This window comes from Ambystoma mexicanum, chromosome 4q (assembly GCF_040938575.1).
Source record: "Ambystoma mexicanum isolate Mex_15411 chromosome 4q, UKY_AmexF1_1, whole genome shotgun sequence".
In the NCBI taxonomy this organism is placed as follows: domain Eukaryota; kingdom Metazoa; phylum Chordata; class Amphibia; order Caudata; family Ambystomatidae; genus Ambystoma; species Ambystoma mexicanum.
In genome coordinates, this window is record NC_090928.1 from 840,150,580 (window position 1) to 840,171,736 (window position 21,157).

Genomic DNA, 21,157 nt, shown 5'->3' on the forward strand with positions numbered 1-21,157 from the left:
TGGCAATTTATACAGGAGTGTAAAATGAGCCATATGAGTAAACAAGTCAATGGTGACCATGATGGTTGTGTATCCCCTGGAAGGCGGTAATTCCACAATGAAGTCTGTTGCTATGAATTCCCAAGGACTTGTTGGTAGTGGAGGTTGCTGTAGTAGACCCGCCGGTCTTTTGTTGTCCTGTTTTTTTTTATTACAGATAGGGCATGCCTGAACATACAGTTGTACGCCAGCTTTCATTCCGGGCCACCAAAATTGCCTTTGTATTAGTCGGAGGGTATTGGTAATACCACGATGTCCGGAGTAAAGGGTATCGTGACAGAGGTTTATTATCCTTTGTTGTAGTTTTTGTGTTGGAATAACCAAGGCGTTATCTTTGAACAGGTATCCATGCTTAGTCTTCAAATTCCACTGGTTCTTGACCGAGATGTCCTTCCAGAAATCAGAGGATTGAGTTTGCATGCAGACTTCATCTAGGAGACTGGTTGCCTGAGCTACAAATATTGTATGGGGAAACATCTTCGGAAATGTTCGGTCTTCAGGAGGTTCATAGTCAGGACGCAAGACAGGGCGTCAGCGATTATATTTTGTGTTCCAGGAACATGGTGACTCTGGAACTGGTATTGGGCAAAGAAGAAGGCCCAATGGGCCTGACGGCTGTTCCTGCATTCCAGGGCCTGTAATACTTGGAGATTTTGATGGTCCGTGCGAACCTGGACAGGATGTTTAGCTCCTAGAAGTAAATGACGCCACTCGGTTAAGGCTTGACGGATGGCTAGCAGTTCCTTTTCTAAAACCGAGTAATGGGTTTCACTGGGGGTCAATGTCCGTGAAAGATGGGCAATAGGGTGTTCCAGTCTGTCATCGAGTTCCTGTTTCAGAACTGCTCCGATGGCATAGTTAAAGGCGTCTGTTTCCACTAGGAAGGGTCGATTTATATCAGGTTGAGCCAGGATGGGGGCTTGTGTAAACTTTGTTTTCAAGCGTTGGAAGGCCTTCTCCTGGGCTGATGTCCAATGAAAGGGAGTACCCTTCTTCAACAAGGCAATTATCGGGTGAACAATCTCGGAGAAGGATGGTATGAACTTTCAATAGAAATTAGCTAGGCCCAGGAAAGACTAGATCTGTTTCACAGTGGTCGGAGTTGGCCAGGATAGAATGGCTTTAACCTTAGATTGATCCATTCCTATGCCGTCTGCGCTAAGGACAAAGCCTAGATAGTGAACGATGGAAACATGAAAAAGGCACCTCTTGGGTTTTGCTAGAAGCTTGTGCTCACGTAGTCGTTGTAGTACTGCCTTAACATGTCCTTCATGCTTGAGAGGGTCCTTAGAGAATACCAGAATATCGTCCAGGTAGACGATGACGAAGAGAAACAGCATATCTGAAAACACCCGATCCATAAAGCGTTGGAAGATCGCCAGAGCATTAGCGAGTCCAAAGGGCATGACCAAGTATTCATAATGACCAAAGGGTGTTCTGAAGGCTGTCTTCCATTTGTCTCCTTCCCTAATAAGGATCAGATGGTAGGCACCCCTGAGATCCAATTTAGTGAATATTACGGCTCCGTTTACGGCTTCCAGGATGTCTGAGATCAAGGGCAACGGATAACGATCCTTAAGGGTGCACTGATTTAGACCTCGATAATCAAGACAAGGTTTGAGCTCTTTGGTATCTTTCTTAGGAACAAAAAATAGTGAAGCTCCGGCTGGAGATTTGGATGGGCGTATGGTTCCGTTTTCTAGGTTAGTATCTAGGTATTCACGAAGGGCCCTTTCTCGGGTTCAGACAGAATAAACATCCTTCCAAAGGGAATCACAGCTGAAGGTTCGGTTTCAATAGCACAGTCTTCTGGCCTATGGGGTGGTAAGGCTTGAACAATAGCAGAAGAGAACACGTCGCTGTACTCCTGGTAGGCTTTAGGAACCTGGACGATGTTGGAGACCGTGAGAGGACCTTGCAGGGTGTTGAACGTTCTTCTTATGGTGTTGGAGAAGGATCCAGGAGTAGACAATGAGACATGCAAAATTCAGAACCTAGGAACAAGGAACCTGCTGTCCAATTGATGAATGGATTGTGTTTTTGTAGCCAGAGCATTCCCAATACCATTGGGTAATGGGCAGATTTTATGATGTCAAACTTTATCTCCTCTCGATGATGGTTTATTGCAAGCTCGATTTCCTTGGTCTGAAGGGTTATAGGTCCAGAAGAGAGAGGCCTGCCATCAATTGCTTATATGGGTTGCAAGATTGTCCGGGATTCGTAGGGAATATGGTGTTTAAGGACCCATTCTTGATCTATGAATATTCCCATAGCCCCACAGTCCACTAATGCCAGAATGGGGTAGGTTTCCTTCTTGGATGGTGATAGAAAGGCATGTAAAATTACCAGAGAGTTTTGTCCAGGAGAGTTCAAGGATGGTATAGATGTGGAGCCTACATCTCTCTCCCGAAACTGAGCTCCATATAGGATCGGGAGCTGGCGTTTTCCCAACGCCGCGGAGGGACTATTGGACATTCCCTGACTAAATGCTTGTCCGAGGCACAGAACATACATAAGCCAGTATGGATCCTTTGCAACCTTTCTTGGGGGGATATGGGTCCACGGAAGGCCCCTAGTTGCATGGGTTCAGGTTTGTTTGGGGACAGAAGGATCATCAGATTTCGAGGAGGTCTCTAAGGGGTGCTTCTGGAGGGGTGACTTGGTCTTCCTTTTCTCTGCCTTCCTTTCTTGGATGTGAAAATCAATCAGTAGAACAAGATCCATAAGTGACTGATAAGAACTAGGACGTGCCAGCCTGGCTTATTCATCCTTGACATCTTCATTTAGCCCTCTTCGAAAGAGAGTGAAGCAAGCTTCAGAAGGCCAACCATCTTCTTTAGCCAGTTGCTTGAATCAAGTCACATAAGTGAGCATGTCCTGAGAGCCTTGCTGGAAATCGAGTAAACGTTCTTGAGCACTAAAGACATGTTCTGGCCGGTCAAACACGGTTTTAAGTGCTTGGATGAATCTGTCATAATCATCCAAAAGGGCATCTCCAGAATTAACTAATGGTGTGGCCCAGGCTAATGCGTTCCCGGAAAGGTGTGAAATGATAAAGCCCACTATAGCCCTAGGGGTAGAAAACTAATAAGGTTTAAAGGTAAAGTGGACCAAACAAGAATCCAGGAATCCGCTGAGGGTTTTTGCAGAGCCATCATATTTGTCGACAATTCCGCCCAATAGCACACTGTCCTTTGTGGCAGAGTCGCGGGATAGTACCAATTGTTTTAACGCTGCGTTCTCAGCTTTCAGGTTTTGTACTTCGGTGGTTAGTTCTTGCATGCCGCGCATAAGATCCTGGATGGCCGCCTCCATGTCTGTATCGACTTCGGTCAGCTGGCGTCTCAATCTGACACAGGTTTCCCCCTTTCTCACCTGTTTTCGTTGCCTGATGACTTCTTTAGGAGGAGTCTTCTTTCGTATGGTTGGGGTCTTATACAAGCCCGCTCAGCCGTCCTCGGCTTCCAATGTTCGTTCAGCTTCGATGTCCGGGATCAAAGGGAAACTCCAGGAGAAAGGGATAAGAAGCACGCAGAGGCGGTGCAAGGATTCCGGGAAGGCTGGATAAGAAGGAGGAAAGGTAGATTGGAAGAAGGGTTTCCTGGAACCAGGAAACAACAGAATAGTACAAGGAAGAGTACGGAGCACACGTCCGGTCACAACTAGCAGCAGCGTTGAGATGTGCGGGGCCGCAGGGGTGTGGCCTCTTTATAGAGCACGCTGTGTAGAACGCGAAGACTGGTGAGCGGCGTTCTGGGCTTGCGCCATGTTGGTAGTATTATGGAGTGTAGACCCTATCGTGTCAGGGACCAGGAGGCCCAGAAAAGGCGAGTTCGATGGTTCATGATACTAAGACGTTGATTTGACATCCTGGAAGTGTCCAACACCAGGCTGAGAAGGGAGTGAGAGTGTAGGCAACATGGTGGCAAATTGAGCTGTGAAGTGGGGTCTCTGCGTACCCGGACCAGGATACAGAGTGAGAGTCAAGGAACTGTGATACGGTGAAAGGGAACGGTCAAGTGTACCACATCTAGAAGAGTGACTTATGAGAGGGTTGATAAATTGTTTCAATGCATCAAATTGCTACGTGTAAGGTTTTGTCATCAAAAGGACCCCGGTTCATGTCTACACATACAGACTGATTAAGGAAATTGCATCACTCTTTAAGGAAGCAGTTGGAAAAGGCAGATACACAAAGATCTGATTCAGAGGAAAAATGCAATTTGTGGTTGGAGCAGGAGAGGACACATGGCTGGAGTGGTGGTATTGCAGCTAAAAGAAGGGGCTAAAGTGCATTGTATTTAAATTGAAGTAAAGAATAACGTTAGTTTGGAAATGAGTTAGATATCCTCATTAGAGAAATTAGCCAGGCATGCATATTCTAAAAGAACATAATTATGAACAAGAAACAGCAGGAATGTATGCAAATCTGAGAAAAACATCATTCCAAAGCTTTTACTACTGCACTTTTTTGCTTTTTCCTTCATAATACAGCGTTACACATATCTGCATGGCATTCAGTACTTTATGACAATTTATTTCTGCATTTAACAGCTGTGAAGTTTTTTAAAGCAGTCTGATATCACTTATTCAGCGACCTGATCACCTCCATCTACCGCCTAAGTAAAATAATTAATGAGAGAGCACTAAAACCATAAATAATCTGTACAAACACAACTGTGATTTGGAAAAATACAATTAAATACTTACTTGAATTTTTATCTGGGAGACGGTCTATCTTCCACACAACAGCCCGGTAAGCATTCTCGTATTTTGCCGTTCCGATTGTTACTTGTATCACAGGCTCAGACTCAATCTCATAAACTGATCCAAGGCACGTCCTTCTGTTCATTTTCGCCTTCAGAGACTTCTGCCTTTGAATATTTGCGGTCCAAAGTGCTTTGATCCATCCTGTAGGAACCGGAAAGTGAACTGTGATGTTCTCACAGGGACTTAAAGTGTTCAAATGTGCTACACTCACAACAGCAGGAGACATGTTCAAAAATGCTTGAAGTTCGATGTAGGCACCCTGGACCACCACAGCGGCCTTCACTGTGAAAGGGAGATCTGCCCCATGCAGCGATGTCTTGAAACGCATCAGCTCCAGCCTGCAAGCATCATGTGGATTAAATTTAATGATTCTCGTCTGGGTAAATTCCTCCCCCCGGACACAGTTGTGGAAATGATACTCCTGAATCTCAATCAGCTTTTTATCCATCTCTTTTTCAAAGTAACTGCTGTTGAGCTGCTGAAGACGAATGTCATTCAAGGTTAGAAAGCATTCAGTGTTGCTGTTTATAAAGCAAAGGCAATACACCTGAGACATCATAGCACTTTCAAGGAGTTTTCCTTCTTTAGTGAATTTCCCCCAAAAATTGTCCACAATTTCCAGCACCATTTCTTGCTCCTCGTAATTCTTCTTTTGTTTACAAGCAGCTGGGAGCATTAATAACTCTTCTTCAACTGTGGTGAGAAAATCTGTGAAGTCGTTGTAGTCTGTGGTGCCCAACTTTAGCATCTGTTCAATGTCTGCTTCATGAACAATTTCCACTTTTGGGCTGTACTTCCGTTTCTCTGCATAGGACACATACTCAATTTTAACTGTGTGGATTTTTCCCAATCCATTAAAGTGCTCTAGCTTTGGATCTGACAGTTTGCAATTGGGATGGAGCTGAAATTCCTTGAATGGTTTTTCAAGTCCCTTTTCATAATAAAGCTGCAGTATCCCTCCAGGGATTACCTTAAGGTAGATCGGGCCCCACTGCCGGGATGACATCCTGTTCTTTTTTTCAGGAATTCTCAACATCAACGCCCACCCATCTTTCCCCTGGCTTCTGAAGAGACTATGCGGAACACACGATGGTGTATTACCTACAGTGTCTGCATATTTTACTGCCACATTTGTCACTGGGTACAAAGTATTCATTTGTAAATGTTCAAGCCTTTCACAGACATAGTTGAACGAACATTGATTTAGACTTTTCTGATAACCGCCCAAGTCCTTTTCCTTAGAGCAGCCCTGTCTTTTAGATTGTGCCTTGTCTTTTTCATGTACATTCAGTGCAGCATGTGTATCAGATGCAGGCAAATTTGAGGCACATCCTTCATTCCAAAAAGGACTTGAAAAGGCAGAGTCATCGTGGAAATATTTGAAATGCTGCGGCGTCTCAGCATGAATCTTTCGTAGATCTGAGGTTCTCTGGTTTGGTTGGATTTCTTCATTTTTGTTACACTGTGTCGTTAATACCAGATTACATGGCTCACTGGTCCCAATAGTGCTAAATGGAGTAGTAGGCTTCTGAGACACTGAAGGTGCTCCCAATGCTACAGTGGAGTCAGTGTTTGACGATAACACAGGAACAGGACGATGGTTCGGAATGTTACATTTGGGAATAAAGGGGCTCTCTGGATAGTCTCGGATGGGTGTTGAAAGAGGAGTGTTGCTAGGAGGTGTAGGGCTGTAGTAGAATTCACTGAGAGGAGAAGAAATTGGAGTGCTTCCCGCAGAAGACGATGCATTTGATGATTCGCTTGCAGTTCGAAAACAAAGCTTAAGTCCGTTTGGTCTAGCAAGGTGTTGATTTCCAGGCAACAATACCAAGGCTTTTTGTGGAGATTCAAATTGTGGGTCATCTTCAAATGTTACCCAGTTTTCTGGATTTGTTGAACACATCTTCTAAACAGGAAATTGTTAAAAGTGAAATTATCATGCGAGTATGTGCACCTAATGGAGAAAAGAAAAAAAGATAAGTTAAAAGGTACAACAACACTGCCCTAAATATTGACTGAATCATTTCAGGCACAAATAGTCCCGAAATAAATAACATGTTATTCTTAGGAAGACAAATAAGTATTGCTAGTCAAACATGTTGCATACTATTATACGCTGATGATGCAGTGCTATTAGTTCACAAGCCAAAGGCAATTACATACCTTTTATGGACCTCCAGGGACTACCTATGAACATCCAAAAGTTGCTGAAGGTTATTGCTATGGGTTCTAGATTTATTTCAACCTGCCCTTTGCTTTGTAGGAATCAATAAAATGGAATAGGTAGAGTTATGAATACTTAGGTATTTCTTTCTTCTGCACTTCAGACTGGACTAGATATTTACTTAAAAAATCCACCCAGATTTAAAATAATATTTTCTAAAAAAATAAATAATCCACCCAGATAAAGTCAGTTTTGCTTCGCTAATAGCACTGACAGCTTTCCCATTAAGTCAATTTTGCAGGTATTTGGGCTTATGCCAATGTACAACCACTGGTCATTTCAGAAAATGTTTGGTTGTGAATATTGGTAAGATTCTTGCTGTCAGCAGCTGCAACTCATACTGTCATGCTGAGCTTGGAACAGCATCTGTTGCTGACTATGTATTAGGTGAAAGCCTCGTTTATTATCAGTTTCTATATGGATAAACCCATTCATTAGCTGAGATGATCATGGGCTGCTGGGAAGTTAAACTAGGCATCGTATTGAATGGCTTAACTATATTAGGTGTCATTTAGGTAAATTTGGCCTGGAACCCTGGTTCTTTAATCCGGGTGGCCTGGTTTCTAGGTAGTAGTAAAAAATATGTATTAAGCACATACAATTATGATGGAACAAGGCACGAAACAAATAGGCACCAGCCAAATTAAAAGTAAAATAGTACAATACAGAAACATAAGAATACCACAATGCAATACCTACGAAAATATGAATGAAAAAAATTCAATACAGAAAAATGAACATACAAATGAACAACATGTACAAACAATGAGTTAACACTTTCCACAAATTGGTCAACATATTGGTTTTGAGTAAGAAGAAGTGCTTAGGTTACTTCGTCAGCAAGCAGATGATGTTTCAACAGACTTGTAAAGTGATTTAACTGAGAACAAGAAATGGCATGCAAAGGTAGGATATTTCAAAGACGACTGGCCTGAAGTTGTAAAGATTTCAAGCATTTTTCATACAGGTGACATAATGTATTCCCTGTTTTAATCACATTAAAGCATTCATGTTTTTTATTTCTTAATTCCATTGTAATGAGGTCTACCGCTTGTCTATGCTACACATGAATAAGCTAGAGGTGCTTTGTTCTGTCTCTGACTATTTTTGGTTGAATAGAGTGTTATGAGAAGCTTAGCTTTATTCATTAAACTTACATCCACTCTCCCAATTTGTTCCTCACATGTTCTCTTTCTTTGTTTAAATCCCCCGAAGCTGCCCCTCTTGCAGACTGCCAATTTCTCTGACTCTTGAATCCCCCAAACCCTTGCCTCCCACACTTAATTAGCTGGTTATCCTGGATCCACTTCCCAGAACCAATCCATCCCAGAGGTGACTGGCTTGCCACCTCTTTGCTTGTCACCGGAACCAAATATCTTCCAACATTGGATTAACTTGTGTTTGTATGGTTCTTACTGGTGCAGTTTCATATTTTAATGACAGATTCTCTGTCCTTGTGCTGAACCCAAGAGTCCATTAATTTTACAGATATAGGTTTATTTGGCCATTGGAGAAACACACAATCTCATCCTTCCTACAGTTCCCAGGCCACCTAGCACCTCTATTTTCCAGAATCCACCCTTTCTACAGTGGACAGATTCTCCACCCCTCCATGAATCCGTAGAACAATCCTTCCTTCAGGTAATAGGGCATGCTTTGTTTAAAGGACAATTCCCTGGAGCCCTTTATGTCAATATGAAAACTTGTCATGCTTCTTTTGAGTGAGACAGTGTTCAGAATCGAACAGGTGAAATGCAGTGGGACAATTGGTAACATGTATTCTTCTTAGAGGCGAAATGTAGTGCATTGGCCCCATGGCAATGCCCAGATTCCATCCACCACTATGGGCGGAAGGTGGTTTGTCCATCAACAAATCTCCAGACCCCATTCCCGAAAAATTACAATTCTCTTTCCATAAGAAAACTCCTAGAGTGCATCAATCTTTCCGGTGAAAGTTCATCGGGGTTGGTGAATACCCTTCATTCACGCTTTCCCAAAAAAGCTATCTCAAAAACTCAATCTACCAAAGTGAAAGGCAGACCTCGCTGAATCCCTCTTCCTAGGAGACAGGTACTTTCGGCCTCATGCTGAGTTTGCCGGTATCCTGGCGGTAGAACCACCAGAATACCGGTAAATGTACATACCGTTTGCGGCACCCGGTCCAGCGGCATTGCCGTCGGATTATGGGTGCTGGAGTGACGGTGTAAATTCCCATTCATGGAGTTCCATAGGACTCCATGAGGGGATTTTCCATCATCGTGGGTGCCGGCAATTAGAGCATTTTTTGCCGGTAAGGAGCCTGGCTTAGGTAACCCAGGTGCCATACCGGCAAACCTGGAGTCGGCCGGTCCAGTAAAGTGCTGGTATCCATGAATACCAGCACTATTTTACTGAACTAGCCAATTCTGAATGAGACCGTTTGTTCCTTCCTGCAGGCTTCAACCATGTTGTCTATGTACACAACTAATTAGTTTTGCAACAATGACTACACAGTCATTTTTCATAGTAATGCTGCTACAGCACTCCAATGCCGCAAACTTACATAAAGTACATATGGTTATATTGGACCCCCAATGTTTCAACTGTAGTTGCTCCCCTATGTAGTATGATTGGGTTAAAAAAAAAAACTCATTGGATCCCTCGCTCCCTGTTAATTTTAGAACTATTTTGCTGCTTCCTTTCCTTTCTAAACTTCTGGAGCAGATGGTTTATTCTTAAATTCCATCTCATCTCCATCTTCCTCTGATTCAATCTGGTTCTAGGCCTGCTCACTCCACTGAAACAGCTCTCTTACACGTTTTCAATTGTCTCCTCTACACTCGACACAATAAACTTTCATCTATCTTGATTTTACTGGACCTCTCTGTGGCTTTTGATACTATTCATTACCCTACTTTGATTTCTACTCTTTCCCTCTTTGGGTATTTCTTGTTCCTCCCTTGTCTGGTTTAAATGCTGTCTCTTACTCTGCCTCTTGTGTGGGCAAGCTCTCTCCCCCGCACACTTTTCTTTATGGGGTTCCCCAAGGTCCTGTCCTTGGCCCCCTCTTATTCTCATTTGTGAGGCAGGCATGGTATTAAGAGAGACGACACAAACAACAGAACCCCCAGTTTCAAAGAACGTTAATAAAATTTCAGGATGGTGTAAGGCCTAACTTGTCCTAAAACTAAGGAAGGGATTTTTCCTGCCTAAAGAAAACTAAAGGAAGCCTGTATCTGTAAGCCCAAATCAAGAGTTTGTCTGTGTCAAAACCTATGCTTGCCCTGACATCTAGAAATAAACGTGGGGTTTCTTCTTAACAAAAATAGTGTTCAAAAGTCTAAGTTGCTCTCAGCTTAAGTCCTTCGTAGGCTTTCTATTTCAAGCTCAGTACAGTTCCAATAGTTATTTGTCTCATCAAAGTTCAACAAAGCCTTGATGTTCCCTTCCCCCAAGTTCAATATGGTACAGTTCACACAAAAAAAGATCTTGTGGTTCCCTTCCCGAGGACAACACTTATCAGTTCCTTCGATTCTCAGGGTTCCCTTCCCCAAGATTTTAATTTAGTAGTGGCTTACTCACAATGTCGATTCTCCGTGTTCTCTTCCCCAAGATGTCAATGTAGTGCACAGTTCTCAATGGCTTACTCACAATGTCCTTTGCTGGTCATCATTTAGCGCTCCCTGGTCTAGGCGTAGTTATCAGACCACATGGTCCACCCATCACAGGTCATGCAACCAGGAACCCTCTGCTTCTGCTTGGCTTGATTCACGATGTCTGTGATCTTCACAGTAGAGAGCTCTTTGGTCTAGACGCATTTATCAAACCAAACGGTCCACCCATTACAGGTCGCACAAACATAAATCTCCCCCTTAGGTTTGTTTAACCGCTCACAGGCTCTTCTGCCGTGGGCTTTGTGTTTTCCATATATTGCTTTCCTTTTGGTTAATGCAACCCTTTTCCACATCAGTCTTTACTTTGCAGAAGTTCATAAATCTCCCCTACAGTTGTAGTTCAAATACTTAAGTGTTTGTTCAATTTGCCACATAAATGTTAGTTTGGTATTACATATCACTTGCTCTTAATCAAATAGCAGTTTCCACTCAGTTCAGCATTCAATATTGTTAGCATACACTTATGCTTATGGACGTTACTTGCCGGCGGTCCCAGGGGAGCGCTCTGGTCTTCATGTGTCCTCTGACTCCGGCTCTTTGTGTCTCTTCAGCGCAGTTCCTACTGCTCCCGCTCACCTCCTCCAAAGTCGGGAAGCAGACCGCATATGCTCTGCTCATTCACCGGGCATGTCCTTTCAGACGCCAGCATCCCAGTTCCTTGCAAAGAACACAGACTGCGTTGTCTCTGTTGTCAGCTCCTTTCTGCAGCTCAGCTGTTTGGTGGCTCCGTCTGACCACCACGTTGAAGGCTCCCGGTCCTGCAAACACCACAAGACCCATTCTCCCAAGGTCCTCCAGGATTGTTGCTGGTCTTCAGACTTCCTAGTCCTAGTCTCCAACCAAGCAGCTTTCCTTCTCCTTGCACATGGGTTCCTCTGCTTCCTTTATATACCCGAGCCCTAATAAGGGGCCTCAGGTGTGTGTTGTTGACTTGATTTGTCTGCCTATAATAAGCCCAATTAATGGGACATGCCTGTCCTTCAGTACTGCATGTTCTTACACCTCTCTTCTCTGCCTCAGTTCTAGAGTGGTATTTGTAATAGGAAATGTGCATTGCTCCCAGTTGCCTCTTCCTCTTCTCAGTACTTGGTGTATATTTCCTAGGAAAGATAGGGCATGAGTGGACATAGCCCATGAAGGCTGAGAGAAGGATGGGTGAGTCTATATTAGGGAAGGTGCGATACCATGTCTCGTCATTATATGTTTTCTTCTCTTTCTTAGAATTTTGTGGGAGAAGATGGGAACTAGTGAATTGAGATCTCCGATCGGAAGTATATGTCTTGTGTGATGGCTTCTCTTCTCTCTCATTCCCAAAGTAGTTTTTGAGATAGAGAGCAGATAGTGCTTCCTGTTGTTCATCTCTGGACCTCCTATTGTGTAACCCTGGAGAAGAGAGAAGGGTATAAGGTTGACAATATCCCATAAATGTATGGGTAGATGGGTATGCCGTCACCATGACCCTCCACCGAGGTGATCCTCCCTTGCTTGTCCACCCCAGGGTTGGGATCCAAAAGCGATGGCCCTTTCCTAGCCACCTGAGCAAAGGATTCCAGGGGAGTAGTGGTGAGAACACCCTCAGGTTTCTTACACATTATACATTATCCCTCTATCTTCCCTTATTCCTTCATTCAATCTTCCTGCCATTTCTATGCTGATGACTCACAAACCTTTTCTCTTTCTCTGAGTCTCTTCACTCTAAATGTTCTGCTTGTCTTTTCTCTGTCCAGTCTTGGATAGCCTCCCACTTTCTTCATCTCAATCCATGAAAAGTGGAAGTTCTTTTCTTTCCTTGCTCCTCTCCATCTCCTTTTCCTCATCCTTCCTCTCTTTATTCTCCCCTTCTAAGCTCTCTTTCTCCCCTTCTGCACGGAACTTAAGGGTTCTCTTTGATTCTTATCTTTCTTTTTCTGCTCATATTTCCCTTACTGCTGGTAACTGTTTTTTCTCCTATTTAATCTTCGTCATGCTCACCCTTATCTTTCTTTTCATGCTACCAAACTCCTTATCTTTACTCTAATTTGTTCTCGTATTGATTATTGTTCTTCTCTCTTGATTGGACTACCTGCTACTGTCTTGCTCCTCTTCACTCCATCTATAATTCTGCTATCGACCTACTCTTTGGACTATTAACCCAGTCCTCTTTCTCCTCGGCTCTTTTTACAGTTGCTATTCTTTCCTTTGAGTCACGCCTCTGGTTTCATTTTCTTTCTATTGTATTCAAACGTCTCTGTGGTGTTGCACTATTCTTTACGATGCCCACAGAGACTGTTGCCTACATTTAAGAAAATATACGCCTACCCCTCCCTCATAGCAACAACGAGAATGACGAGGTGGCCTAGAGAAAGAATACCTAGTCAGGGAAACCTAACATCCTAAAGGGTCTATGGTGTACTCAGGGGAGTTGCTAGGTCTGGAAAAGACCCGGGGCTACTCTAATGTCAGAACTGTTGGGACTGGGGGCTAGCTAGTCTTTTGGCTGTAGCTCCTGAGATTCTATCCAGGGCTACAACCAAAAGATCAGGGGCTATAGCCCCCTCAACCCCCCCAGCAACGCCCATGGGTGTACTAATTTAACATGGTATCCTGTCATTCGACAATAGGTGTTAGCAACCCGTTTGTAAGAGAGGCTAAGCAACGGCTCCCTCATGCAATGTTCAATTGGTATGTTGTTTGCGTGGTTCGCCCAGTTCTTAGGCTGACCTGCGTTGGTTGGGGAGGGGGGATACTATCGCCCTGATTTGGGGTGGTGGGGGGTGGTGAGGGTGGGATTGGGTGGGATCTGTTGGGGATTAAAAAACATTTTAAAATGGTTTTGGCAGATGAAATCGGGCAAAAGAGGGATGCTTGCTAGACCCGGGCATTCGGGATAGCAGGCGTAATGTGTGGGTCAGTCATCACTAAGCGATTCAATGGGGGTGATTAATCTGATGAGTTGGAATGTCAGGGGTCTGGGAAACCATACAAAGGCCCGTCAGGTGATGTCTTACGCTAAATGACATAGGGTCAATATCCTCTTCCTTCAAGAGACACATACTACTGCGGCTACCAACCGCCAGATTGCACACTCGTGGGGTCCCAACAGGTTTTTTACAACATACTCGATTCAATCCAGAGGGGTTACGATATTGATGCATATAATGCTCAAATTTGTACTTAAAGGGACTTGCATCGACTCAGAGGGGTGCTATGTGATGGGTACTGGAGGGAGTAGAATTGTTACTTGTTAATACATATGGGCCTAATGTAGATTCATATGATTTTTACAAGGGTCTGCTGACACTATCTGCGCACACCCACTGATCCCGGTGCTATGGACGGGGGATATGAATTGTATATTGGACCAGGATCTAGATCGTACAGGGACAGTCCCTAGGCCATTATCCAAGAGTAGCCACAGCCTTATCAATCAGGTGGGGAAGCTAGGCCTAAGGGACATTTGGAGGGTACTACACCCACATGACCACCAATACACATTCTACTCATCCGTCCACGATATAGCCTCCTGTATAGATCTGATACTGATCCCAAAACACTGGGTGGGGAGGGTTTCCAGCTGTACTATCCTGCCTTGCACGCTCTCTGACCATTCCCCCGTCATCATATCATTCAAAATGGGAGGGGGACACAGCACCACCCCACGTTGGCGATTTAAGTCGGAAGCCCTTCAGGACGTGGCGTTTAATGCTGACATTGAGGAAGACATACACAATTACTTTCACCATAATATACCTGGGGAAACATCACACATCACGCTATCGCAAGCATTTAGGCATACATTGTGGGGATGGCGATAGCTAAAGAATTTGAGGTCCTTAAAACGATCAAGCGGAAGTTGACCAACTGTGAGCTCTGAATCAAAACACTGGAAAACACCTACACAGCCAGTCCAGACCCCATGATTATGGCTGACGTACACTCTGAAGTAGAACAATTCAAGACCCTTGCACCCTTGCACAGCGCTATGGGGAGGATGAACGCCCGGCAGGATGGTATCCAGATTCGTGCGGGCAGAGAAGGACCCCCCATATTTGGAGGGGATCCAGACTGAACAAGGAGAAAGTAAACACTCAGATCAAGAGATCCTAGAAGTCTTTGAGCGATATTATGCAACATTGTACAAGGCAGTTTTGCAGTGTGGACTGCGAGTCATTGAATCACTATTGGAAGGGGTACCACTGTCTAGACTATCCAGGAGTGCCAGGGAAAAAAAGTCCCGTTTACGGTAGAGGAAATTGTTAAGCTAATAGGCGAACTCCCAAGAGGCAAGGCCCTGGGTCCGAACGGCCTCACGGCCAAGTTCTACATAGCTTATGGCCCAATACTGGCTCCCTACTTATTGAAAGTGTGGGAAGAGGCACTGAGGTGCTCGGTCCTGCCTGACACACTCTGGAAAGCAACCATAACAATTTTTCTAAAGTCTGGCTAGCCGGCCAATGAGTGTGGGTCATACCGACCTCTATTGCTAATTAACGCGGACACAAAAATCTTTGGCAAAATCATTGCAAACAGGATCCTTCCTTTTATGCCGCACTTAGTGCATAACAATCAGGCAGGATTTATACCGGGCGGATCCACTGCTTTGAATATTCGCTGCATGTTCAATATCAGGCTACGCATCAAACCTGACACTGCGGCAGCAACCGTGACCCTCGGCGTGCAAAAGTCCTTTCACATGGTCTCTTAGAAATACATGTTCATCGTCCTAGACAAATGTGGCATACGTGACAATATGGACACATTCATCAAGCTCTTATATACAAACCCAATGGTCAGAGTGTTGGTGAACTCACAACTTTCAAAAGTACTACGGCTAGAGAGGGGCATGCGCCAGGGCTTCCCCCTTTCTCCTCTCCTATCTCCCTATATCGCCAGCTCATATTTGCGCTAGTAATTTAGCCAATGGCAGACATGGTCCGCAAGCAGAATAGGAATAGAGGAGTCAGAGTGCTTGGCCCTCCGGACATTATTTCACTGTATGCCAATGATGTTCTACTGTACACAAGAGAGCCCAGTGTAAACCTTGACCCGATAATACAGGACATAACAGAGTTTGGGTCCTCTTCTAGCTTTACAATTAACTACACAAAATCAGAAATATTTCCCCTTACTGAACAGACAACTAAGCCCGCGGCGTGTATCCACTAAAATGGTCACTGGATGGGATTCGCTACTTGGGGATCAAGGCAATTAGGGATAAAGCATTCTTGCTAAACCAGAATTACACAGCACACAGACGTATGTGGTGGGCAGGGTCTCCCGCTGGTGATCTGCCCCCTTCTCACTGGCTGGCAAACTAGCACTGGTAAAAATGATACTCCTACTCAAATTATTATGTATGTTTGCGAACGTGCCCATATGGCCAGGTAAGGAATACTTTACGAGACATCCCTGTGTACTTGCACAGTTGCTGTGGCATGCAGGGGTAATCAGGAAGAAATGGGTTGGCATGGCCCTCCCGTATGAGAAGTGGGGATTTGCTGCACCCGATCTGGAAATCTACGGGCTTGCGGCCCAAGCACAATTCTCAACATATTGATACGGAACGGAGGACATGCCCCCACATGTCTGTTTGGAGCGTAGGGCAGGCGACAAGACCGGTATTCAAACCCTGCTGTTAGATGGGATGCACATTGACGATTGCCCCTTCGACCCAGTACAAACAACACTGCACGCATGGCGAGGCTTATTTCTACGTACAGGGGTCCCCGCCCATACTACAAATGGCTGCCACTGGCGAAGTTTCCAGGGTTGGAACCCACCTGGGACACCACGCTTATGGGGAGATGGGAAGCATTGGGCTATCAGGTGGTGGGAGACCTTTTCCCAGGGGAGAGGTTCATCATAATGCAGACATGGAAGCCGGGGATCACAAGCACCACGATTGACACCTTGCAATTTTATAGAATAGGCACGGACATTGGCCAGATGGAACGACACTTACTCAGTGGAAGCAGTGGATGTGTTTCTTGCATATATGTGCCCTCTGCTAGAGTTAAATGGGCAGATGAGCTGAATTTTGAAATCACGGATATGCAATGGCGTAGAATATGCTCACTGACTGAAACTGTGTCCCTTAACTCTAGGTTCAAACTCATTCAGTATAAATTATTTAATAGATTGTACTACACCCCCGACAAACTTCGGAGGATATATCCGGATCAAACGGGCAGATGCCTCTGGTGTAAAATCGAAGAGGTTGGTCACTTACATATGAAGTGGAGCTGTGCCAAACTCCAGAACTTTTGGAAACAGGTACTTGACACACTTGCAGAGCTAGTGCAGCGCCTGCTTTCATACTCCCCCACTGAGGCAATGTTTTGACTGTGGGAGGCCATCCAGGAAAAACGTACCCTAGACATTCTAAACACGGAGTGTGTTATAGCCAAATGCTGCATACTGCAAAGCTGGAAGAAGGCCAGCCCACCCACGCACCGAGAATGGTTTTCCAATATGATTTGAGCTGATGAGTGTGAGGATCTGTACATATCCACCATGCCGGGTACATCCAGGCCCAGAGACATATGGTGCGTTCCTACCTTGGTACCTTGCGGAAAGATCAGCCGGCTCCTGAAGATTGCAAAATGCAGTGTCAATGGGGTGGATTGTTGATGTGGTGGGGCAAAATGACTATATTACACATATGGTGAAGTGCTGCCTGTTTCGCCCTTACATCTACGGACTGTACTCTAACACTGGCAAATTATCCTGTATTATTCTTTTCTTTTATCTTTTTCTCTGCCTAGCACAAATAAAATAAAGTTTTTAAAACAAATGAGGTCCCCTGCTCAGACCTCCTGCCATGCCCCTTTGTCCTTCTCACCTCTTACTTATTTGTGGCACTCAGGCCCCACTTCACAGTTAATCTGTATCATAAAAGCTGCAGGTAGTATAGCTGCAGCAGCCCAATTTATCATAACTTGCCTATATAGCCTGGGGTAGGTTCTTTCCAAACATACCCATTGTTTTCTTTGTGGGTGCATAATACAAAAACACTACATAAAGCAAATGAATAGGTTAGTGGTTTGCTTTCACTGCTATAGTCTAAGCAGATTTTGATCAGTTGATTTTTGTAAGGGATTTGCAATAAGGTGTTTATCCTTTGCTTTGATTCTTTCGATTGGCGTCACGGGAATCATCCACTGGCAGTGCATCAAGAAATGATTCCCTGATTTTTAACACATGAATTCCATACACTTATAGGCGAATTAATCCCCTGGCATAAGCACATCTTATCCTAAACAGAATTTGCAAGGCCCTTTTTAATCATGCCTGGTTCACCCCAGGTGGGCCTCTGGAAGCTTGCACTTTGAGGATGTTCTAATGATTTGATTAATGTACAAACAAGCTGATTCCCAGTGTATGTGGTAAAAAAAAACACTCTGCTGTTGTGTTTGTGAGTAAAACCATGCCTTCTATTCGAACCTAGAGGGTGATGTTTGTAAGCCCAGAAGTGCATGTAACTCAATTACTTAATTGTCTTGTGTTTCTTTCCTGTTTTGTTTGTAACTGTATCAGTGCTCACTATGCACAATGCACAATGATTTAGTACAGCATTTTAAACAGAATCGAGTTTGCCAGAGGTTATAGGTCAACTGAGCACTCTAGGTCAATGCCTATAACTTACCAGCAATCTTCATTACTCCGAGTCTTGCTCTTCCTCGTCCCAATGCTTCCATTACTCTTTGAAGGCACCCGGCCTTCCTGCCAGCATTGTTCTATCGAAATCACACTTTTGATGAAGGCCCTCTCTAGCTCCCTCATTCCTGTAAAGAGGTCGGCATCCACAATAACATCCTGCCATACCAGGTACAAGATGTGCCTCAGGTCATCCTCAGTATTGGGACGAGAAAGAGTAGGACTAGGAATTATGACCATTACTGGTAAGTAATTAGGACCTTATTTCCACACCCCTTTTCCTCATCCCAGTGGTTCAGTTACTATACAGAGAATCCAAACTGTTTTGAAACGAGGCGCATGAAGACCACACAGGACATGGAATGCGTGCACAAGCACATCATCATTTATTTTGTGAAGCTCTCCATATCATTCTGCAGCCCAGCAGCATGTACATCTAAAAGGACCAGACCAGCAGGCCTCTTTAGCAGCTGTCTGGATGGACATAGAATAAAACAGGGCATGGTGTTGGATTATGCCCCCATTAGTGGCAGGGGGAGCAAGGAGTGAGCCCTACATCAAAATTGGGATTTTTTTATTGGATAAGGCTGTCAGAAGGGCGGAATGCCTTCTTATAATAATGGAAGTACTGGGACGAGGGAGCGGTGTGCAGAGGTAATGCTCTGCTAATAAGGTTTTCGTGGCAAACTTAGGCTGCATTGCATCCTGTGTGTTTGAAGTATAATCTTGCTGTATGAACTTCATGTCTCATACCACAACCTATTACGGCCAACATTAGCTCTACCGAGCTTCACTGCATTATCTTTCACTGCAACAGATGACTTTATCATTATTGCCTTTTTGTAATGGGGGCCCGCTATGGATACCTAGCGGGCCCCCAGAGTGCCATGGACACCGGCAATCTACAGGCCCAGAGCCTCCGGGGGTTTGGGGCCTGGCATGGACATCCGGCAGGCCCCCTTTGGTACTACCAGACATCAGCACCATGGCGGAGTGAGGGCTCAGCCAGCCATTCCCCTGACCGTGCAGGCCTCTGCCACCGTGCTGGCACGAATGTCCTACGGCATTGGGACATGCAGGCCTGGGCCTCCCCCAAGAAAAGAGACACAGACTCAGTCGCTCCTCTTCTGGAGTCTGCAGCCGTTCTGTCACACGTGCCTGCAGGGCTCCCTTTTATTAGCTTGGGCCATGACAAAGTAATGGCCCATCTTAAAAGGGCAATATAATGGGGCGGGACACATCCCCTAAAAGGGGAAACACATGGGAGGGTTCACCACACAACATCCCTCCTTTTTCATAAAGAACAAAACAAATGGTATTACAACGTAACTGATTTCCCCCCGTTACAGAACGACATTACTTCAGAGTTGTGGGACCAACTTCACACAGGACGTGCCCTTGACACACCTATGGACGCACATTCTTATATGCACATATATACACATCACCTACTGACCCATCACCCTCAGATGACGGTCAAACGGGCCCGCCCCCGGTGGTGGTTGGCAGTTGAACTGCACGTTACAACCCTTTATTAACCTGGGGTACGGAATTGCCACCATTACATGACGCTCACTGATAGCCACTGGTCCCATATAGAGCACCCCTTCCACCGGCAGGAGCCCAGCTTCACATCACTGTCCTTTACTGAGACCACTTGAAGCATGTCCATACTATGCGGGTTCACAGGATCAAAACGCATGTTTACTGAGTCCTCGTAAAGCAATGGCAGGACTGCCAGAGACCAGTTCATAACCCATCAGCGTCTGTTCAGGAGTCACTTCCCCGGGACCAGGTCCATTGATGGTACAGTTCAACACCGGCAAAGCTGCACCTGGCGGGTGATGCAAGGGGCCACATCGGCCTAGACCCTTGATGTTGTGGGCAGTCCCTGCAGGAGTCACATCCCCCAGGCCCACGTTCCTTGATGGTACTGTTCCCAGTCGGCAAAGCCGCACCTGGCCAGTGCCAGGGGCCACATCGGCATAGTCCTTTGACGCTGAGGGCAGTGCAGCCAGACGCAGCTCACCGGGCGTCCATGCTGTTCGATGTACTGCTTCCAGGGTACAGGTGACAGGATATCACTCACCCACTTTTCGGCAATGTTCCTCCAGTCCGCGATGCGCTGCTCTCCAGTGGCACGTAAGGGCTCACAAGCACTCCCAAGGAGCTCCAACCCTTCTGTGCCACTTTCTCCTGCCGCAGGTGTCAGGGCCACCCATATTCATTGGTAAGATCACAGCAGTAAGTTGAATTCAGGGGGGCGGGTAGGTACCTCCCCCAAGCTCCTGTTGGCCTGGTCCTCAGATGGGGCAGGATGTCGGGTGACGTTAGTGGCAGGCAGCACGGGTATCATCAGTGGCAGACCGTCAGGGCCACTAGCTCCCTGGTCCTCCGGTGATATGGTAAGGGATATTCGTGGCATGGTGACAAGGCCACTCGTAGTAGTTCGGTGTTGGTGCCACCCTCCGGGCAGGCAGGGTGACCACAGTATCCAAGGGTGCACATAGGGCCGGCAAGTTGTATTCCATGGCAGGGTGTTCCTGATTTCTCGATGGCACTCTTCCGGGAGATGTCTGGCTAGCAGTGCGGGGATTGATTAGTGTCCCTGGTGCATCATAGGACTCAGCCCCACGGATCACCTGGCCACGCCCAGCGCCTCACCCCCTGGGTTTAAGGTTCTTCACCTTGTCAAACCCTTTTCAGGCCGCATCCAGTGCATGGTAATGCTAGAAAGGTGTGCATAGCGCAGGATGCTCACCTGCTCATAGCCTCACATCTCGAGCATAAGGGTGGAAAGTCCATATTCGCCCCAGTGTGAGCATTGCAGGTAATG

General features: G+C 45.5%; 1 protein-coding gene across 3 annotated transcripts in view; it reads right to left on the reverse strand.

The window, feature by feature from the left end:
- STON1 (stonin 1) overlaps positions 1 to 21,157 on the reverse strand; it is a 402,444-nt gene that overhangs the window by 162,935 nt on the left and 218,352 nt on the right. For all 3 annotated transcript variants that reach the window (XM_069608405.1, XM_069608406.1, XM_069608407.1), the window contains one exon: positions 4,750 to 6,763. In XM_069608405.1, coding sequence (XP_069464506.1) covers positions 4,750 to 6,712 — 1,963 coding nt within the window. In that variant the 5' untranslated portion in view covers positions 6,713 to 6,763. The remainder of the gene's footprint in view (positions 1 to 4,749; positions 6,764 to 21,157) is intronic.